This window comes from Paroedura picta, chromosome 7 (genome assembly GCF_049243985.1).
Source record: "Paroedura picta isolate Pp20150507F chromosome 7, Ppicta_v3.0, whole genome shotgun sequence".
Taxonomy (NCBI): Eukaryota; Metazoa; Chordata; class Lepidosauria; order Squamata; family Gekkonidae; genus Paroedura; species Paroedura picta.
Genome location: NC_135375.1, coordinates 113,198,348 through 113,204,606, shown reverse-complemented (window position 1 = coordinate 113,204,606; position 6,259 = coordinate 113,198,348). Strand labels below are relative to the sequence as shown.

Here is a 6,259-nt window from a genome sequence, read left to right as displayed (position 1 = left end):
GGGCCATTCACTTTAAAAGCTCCCAGTCAACGGTTCAAAGCGGTTTATATGCCAAAGTGTTTGCAATTTATATATCTCTTACACAACTTTCTCAGCAAGCTGAATCTACACAAAACACCTTTTGCTTCCCACTCTGGCACATTAACCTGGATGAATGGCACACTTCAAACTCAATGAGGGTAAGCCAAAATTCCCTGTGCCACCCCCTTTTCATGAGATCATATGGACAGTGTTCTTCTCTTGTGCTTCTTCACCCCTCTGCCACTCCGGATTCCTGTTCTGAGAGTAAACAGGAAGCAAACTACAACCCTAGGTCATTTGGGCTATGTGTATAATGGCATTGCCCGGAGACTAGCATGTAGAGAGCAAGCCCTTGGTCCAAAGTGTAGAGGGACCTCAAAAGGAATGAGTGGCTCACTGTTCACGGGGGGGGGGGGGGGGGCATAAGTTCTCATCGGCCCACAGGGCTGCGATCTGCCCATTCCTGCTTGGTTCAGTATCGAGAAAAGGGAGTCTCTCCGGGCACTGCAGACGGGCCGCCACAAACCTCGAGTCTTGGATCCACAGGTTAGCCTTTGAACTGAGTCACTGGTGGATTCAGACTGGACCCTGCCTTTCTCTATCTGGGAAGTTCTCTCTAAGAATTGAGAACAGCCTGGAGTGACAGATAGGCAGACAAGCATGCAGGCAATGCCATAAATAACTGTTTCCCAAAGTATTTACACAAAGCATGCCTCTCTAATGTTTTCCCCCTCCCAAAATCAGGAACAAGATGAATTTTTAAAAGATTCAAGACTCGTGATTCCATAAAGGGTGTCCTTCCAAAAGCACTCTGCATCTTGGATTAAAGGTCTGAGAGATGCCGTGCTTATCCCGATTAAGACCCCATCTCACGGAAGCGCCTCTCACCGAGCCCTGGGACACATGCAAGCATTCATCCGATGACCTCGCCTTTCTGGGTGACATTCCTGTGAATAGAAGCATTGCTCAGGAATTGCCTCCGAAGGAATACGATTCCATTTCCCATTTGCTGGGCTTCTTCTTCTGCCTCCTGGCTGGACACTGGGCGGCTGAAGTGGTGCATGATGGGAGTGTCCCATCTGACCGTTGGCCTCAGACGGTTGGTTGTGCGGCAGAGAGAGGGAGAGGCCGGCTGAGACTCTCTCTTAATGCTCAGGTGTATCTTTGGGAAAACGTCCAGTGATCACTACGTCTATATTGGGAAGATCAAATGAAACCATATACCGTATTTGCCGGCATATAAGACGACCCCCAACATTTCCACTCAAAATATAGAGTTTGTGACATGACATCACAGTACTAGGGGCCACTATGGGCAGCTCTGTCTATCCCAGCTGAAGTGCACCCGGCGTATAGGACCACCCCCCCACTTGGAGGCTTGTTTTTCAGGGGGGAAAAGTAGTCTTATACGCCAGCAAACACTGTAATAACCAGGCTGTTAACTTCATGTGAACAAGGGGAACAGAAAGTGTGTCTCAGAGAAAAGGTTACCGTTAAAGATTGTGTTCGTTCTCTAGTATGCAAGTAAACATATTCAGAGTTACAACAGACGATGATAGACCTTATTATTTGAAACTAGCTTCAAAGCCCGTTCCTAAGAACAGGCCTTGAAAGGGCCCCCTCCCCTGGCCCTTGGTCAGGCAGCTTAAGGTGGCTTTGGGTGGCAGCTTGCAGCCAGATCAAATGGGGCAGGCGGGGGCCGGGACAGAGCCCCTTAGCAGGCAGTCCGCAGGCCAGGAGGCCCTTGTCAGCAGGCCCAGCCTAGCTAAGGTGACCAGAGTTTAAGTTTGTTACAGAGGGACACGATTGACCAGGGGGTTGCCAACCTCCAGGCATGGACTGGAGATTAGCTTCAAAGGCCAGTGAAGTTATGATGATTTACCCATAAACATAAACTAATTTAATACCCTGTTTAACCAATTAATTGCTTGTAATAATTTTAATTAACTTTAAAGGTAAAGGTTAAGGTATCCCCTGTGCAAGCACTGAAGGGACTTCCTCAGAGGGAGCCCTCGTTGCCCGGAGTCAACAAGGGATCACGAGAAACAGCTACAATCGACAGGAATGTGCACAGGGATGTAGGAGATCTGTGGGCCACACCTCCTGCGACAGCATGGCTCCAGTGGTTGAGATGGGTGCATTGGCCTCTTTCACGAAGGAGAGCATGGGGTCGGCATGCCAAAGAACAGGGTCAGGAGGAAAGCAAGTCTTCATTACCTGCAAGCCCTCTTGAGTGGCTGAGATGAACTGGAATGGTCCCCAAGGTCCAGGAATCTTGATTTACCCAACAGTCCAAGGGGTGTCATGGCTGGCAGACTGGCAGTCATATTTTGGAATCCAGACAACTCCTTGAAGGTCCTTGTGGTTGCTCCCACAGGAGGGTGGTCTAACGCTTGGCTATAATGTGGAGGTATGGGATTATCTCAGAAGTCTCTGGTGGTCTGGTGGGGGGCACATGACGCTGACCTGGCATGTAACCGGTGCTCTCTGCAGTCCCTGCATGGGAAAGGGCGGTGGGAGGAGGAGGAGGAGGAGGAAGGGCAATCCTGCAGGGTCCTTTTACTCATCTGTAGGGGAGAAAAGGAAAGCTGGCAGGCCCAGGGTCAGCTCTCTTGCAGCGGTCCATCAAATAGGCAAGAGACGGCAGACTTGCTTCTGAGTAGGGGAAAGCCAGCAAGGGCCTTCCTCAGAGGAGCCCTCGTGGCCCGGAGGCAGAGGCCTTTCAAGAACAGCGACAAACGGGGGCCCGCCAGAGATTATAGAGCAGGGCAGAGAGGTTGCTCCGAAGGTCTTCGATCTGGGGAGATGGAGAAATGCCCCCAGTGATTCCTGCCCTCCTTTCAGCCTCAGCAAGGGGGTTGGGATGTTTGGCCCCTCCCCTCTATGCTTGATCTCCCCATCTACGCACCTGCTCCTCCAGCAGGGCCCTGGCCTGGCCCAGGAGGGAGAGGAGGACCAAGAGGCCTCCCTCCCTCACCCACCGCCCGTCCAGGCTCAGGGCGTCCTCCAGAGCGGCCTCCTGGAGAGAGAGCCTCTGCCTCTCCCTGAGGTGACCTCCGAACACCTGAAACCAGGAAGAGACCCTGTCAGTCCTCTTCTAACCCGCCCTGGTCCCTCTTCTCCAGAGGTTTTGGCTCCTTCCCGCCCTCCCTCCCTCACCCCTATTTAAAGGGAGGCTTCAAACAGCTCCCCTGCGAGGAAATGGGATTCAGAGCATGCTCCAGAGCTGTGGCATGGCGAAGGGAAGGGGGGACTCCCAGTCTCCCTGCACACCGCTGATGGAAGAATCCCCCAAGGGAGCTCTGCTGTGTCCTTCCCGGGGAATGAACCAAGGCCCCTTGACCCAGGCCCAAGAGGCGAGGCCTTTCCAAGACTGCCTGGCCAGCACCACAGACGGGCCTCCGTACCTCAGCTGCCCCTATGAGGTGGGCGTAGCTCTCCCTCCAGGGCCGCTCTGGGTCCTCCTCCCAAGTGAACTTGCTCCGGCCTGAAAGGAAGACACCGGGGGGGGGGGGAGCTCAAGCAGACTGGCCCTGCTCAGAACAGCTGTGCTTCCTCCTGGCCTGGGGGTGTCTCCTCCCCCTCCGCCTGGGCCTCGCTGGCCTCCCCCTCTGGCACCGGTGGAGGGCTGGGGTCGTGGGGACCAGAGGGCTGGAGGCCGTGGCGGGGAAGGCTTATCTGGAACTCCGTGGCTCTTAAGGGAGGGGGTGCTCCAGCCCAGAAAAGGGACGTGAACTCACCCTGCCCCTTCTGCTCCACTTGCATCAGCTGTCCCATGACCTCCCTGGCCTTCTCCCGGACCTCCGCTTCCGGGTCGGCCAGGGAGACGGACAGCTTTGCCACCAGGTGCCCGTATTCATCTTGGTCAATGATCTAGATTGGAAGCAGAAGAAGAGGCCTGTCTTGTCCATCCAGAGACAGCCCAGGAGCCCTGAACCACTGGGGTTCCTCCTGCCTCCTGACTCTCCCCACTGACCCTGGGGGGGACCTTAGCAGAGAAGGAAGAATGTCCCAGGGGTAGACACTCTGGCATTTCAGGGAAGAGTCAGGGAGGGAGGTGGGCGCTTTGGACACCAAAGGACCAGGCCTCATCTTCCCCCTCCCAGAGATGAAGTGGCCCCTCCTCTCTTGCTGGGCTCCACCGGCCATACCCCGCTGGAGGTGGAGGACTTACGTTCAAGCCAGGCATCCTGTAGGCATCCAGAAGGACATCCCTAAGCAGATCAGCTGCCCGGGCTCTGGGGCAGGCCACCTGACCCGGTGCTAGTATAAGAGTTGCTGTGGAAGGAAGGAAGGAAGGATGGAAGCTGCCCCTCAGCCTACGCCCTCCGGCCAGGGCATGGTCCTCAATGCCCCCTCCCCCTGCACCTCTGCCCACCAAGGACGGGGCTGCTCTTCAGAAAGATCCCCAGAGGAGGTGGGCCCCATGCTTTGAAAAGGGCTCTGTTCCTGTGGGATAGCTGCCTGCCCCCAACCTGCCCCGAGGGGGCCGTCGTCTCCCAGCCTGGCTGGCCTCGGTTCTCCTGTTATCAGCAATCCTCTCCCAGGGAAGGTTGTGTGAGCAGCACAGGGGTTCGCTTTCATGTTTATCTATTTTTTTATTCACATTTCTATACCGCCCTCCCCGAAGGCTTGCGGGCAGCTGGTGTTTCTCAGGCACATTGACTTCCCTCTCTGCCCCCCGCATCTCACAGAATTAGACTCCCCGGAAAGCAGAGCCACCATCTCAAGCGGCCCTCAGGGTCCCGGAGGGGACAGGACGGGTGCCCAGTGACCCCTCCATTGGGGTGCTCCCACGGCTCACGGACGGCAGCTCCTTGGGAGTTCTTCCCCCAGGAGAGAGGCAAGCCACTCTGCTGCCGCCACAGAAAGCCAAATTCCGGAATGGGTTTCTAGAGCAGCCAGTTGGGAGGGCCCCCCTCCGGCAGGAGGGTGGGGTGGATTTTGCTGAGCCAGAGGTGACCGTGTCTCCCTGCTGGGCTCCCTTTGGATCCCCTCTGCCCATCTGCCTCCCACCTTCTCCAGCTACTTACGTCCAGGAGGGTGTGCAGGGGGCCTTCTGAGGGATCCTCCCGGATCAGACCCTGCACCATCCTTCTCTGAAGCCTTTTTCTGGCCTGATGGGAAGAGCCATCTGGCATGATATGGCTGATCCCCCCTCCCCCCAGGCCTGGCCAGGAAGCCTTGAAGACCACCACTCCATCTCCAGGCCTCTGGATTTGGCACCCAAAGAGGGACCCTGCCTCTTTCGCCTCCTCCGGAAGTGGCAAGAGGGGGGCTGTGAGCCTGGCAGTGGAGGGCCAAGGAGAGAAGCAGCCCTCCCCAGTCAGGGGCAGTCTATCTGGTTGGGCCACTATCGCTCCCGAGGAGGCTCCCCCCTGAAAGTCTCCATGGCTTCTCTGGCCCTCGTGCCTCAGGGGGCTTACCGTTTCCTTGGTGGCCAGGAAGTGGGCGCCTCCTGCAGGCAGCAGCAGCTGGGGAGGAAGGACTGGTTCATACCCGGAGAGATCCCGCTTTCCTTCCCCCTTCCAAGGTGGCTCCATCAGAGCCCTTCCCAGCTGGCTCCCAGGGGCGAAGAGTCAGCTTCTCTGCACCTGCGGGCTGATCCCCACCCAGAGGTCGGCAGGGAGAACACCTCTCAGGCCATCTCATTAGCCCTCTGGGGGGCTTTTGGTTCCACAGGTGACGCCACGTTCTGGGCTGGGTCCAATCCTCCCCTGGTGGGGGGCCTTCCTTCCCTCTCGCCCCCCAGGGATCGTCTGGACCATCGCTTCAGCAACAGGCCCAGTGGCTCCCAGGTCTGAGGGTGGGGCTCCATCCACAGCAGGAGAGAGAGCCTCCCCCCATCGAGTTCCCTGCCTGCAGTCTGTGGCAGCCCCCCTCGGTGTCCCCACAGCCCCACCAGGGGCTCCGAGGGCCACACAGCCCAGCCAGGATTGCGGAGCACTCCTGTGTGGGGGGAGCCCATTTGCCCCTCAGGCACAAGGGTTCTCCCCACCGTGGGCACTGCTGTCGGGCACGTTCACGGAAACAATCAGGGGATCCATTTCGGCTCCTGGCCTCCCTCAGACTCCAGAGGGGGAATCAGCAAATCCTGTCACTCTAGGGGGAGACTCGCCCCCACCTTTTCCACAGTATGTCCCCTCCACCCCTTCGTCGAAAGAGACCCTTGACAGGCTCAGGGTGTCCATGGGTGCTACTCCTGTCTCCTCCCCACTGGAGCCCTCCATGAATGCCC

General features: G+C 57.2%; 2 protein-coding genes across 2 annotated transcripts in view; both read right to left on the bottom strand.

Moving 5' to 3' along the window:
• Positions 1 to 2,368: 2,368 nt before the first annotated feature.
• LOC143841557 (uncharacterized) overlaps positions 2,369 to 6,259 on the bottom strand; it is a 45,573-nt gene continuing 41,682 nt past the window's right edge. The window contains exon 5 of the mRNA XM_077345972.1: positions 2,369 to 2,818. Coding sequence (XP_077202087.1) covers positions 2,744 to 2,818 — 75 coding nt within the window. The 3' untranslated portion in view covers positions 2,369 to 2,743. The remainder of the gene's footprint in view (positions 2,819 to 6,259) is intronic.
• Positions 2,903 to 5,114, bottom strand: LOC143841698 (uncharacterized). The gene is made up of 4 exons (XM_077346378.1): positions 5,055 to 5,114; positions 3,762 to 3,894; positions 3,429 to 3,508; positions 2,903 to 3,085 (listed from the first exon to the last, which is right to left on the bottom strand). Exons 1-4 carry the CDS (start codon positions 5,112 to 5,114, stop codon positions 2,903 to 2,905), a joined length of 456 nt encoding a protein of 151 aa, XP_077202493.1.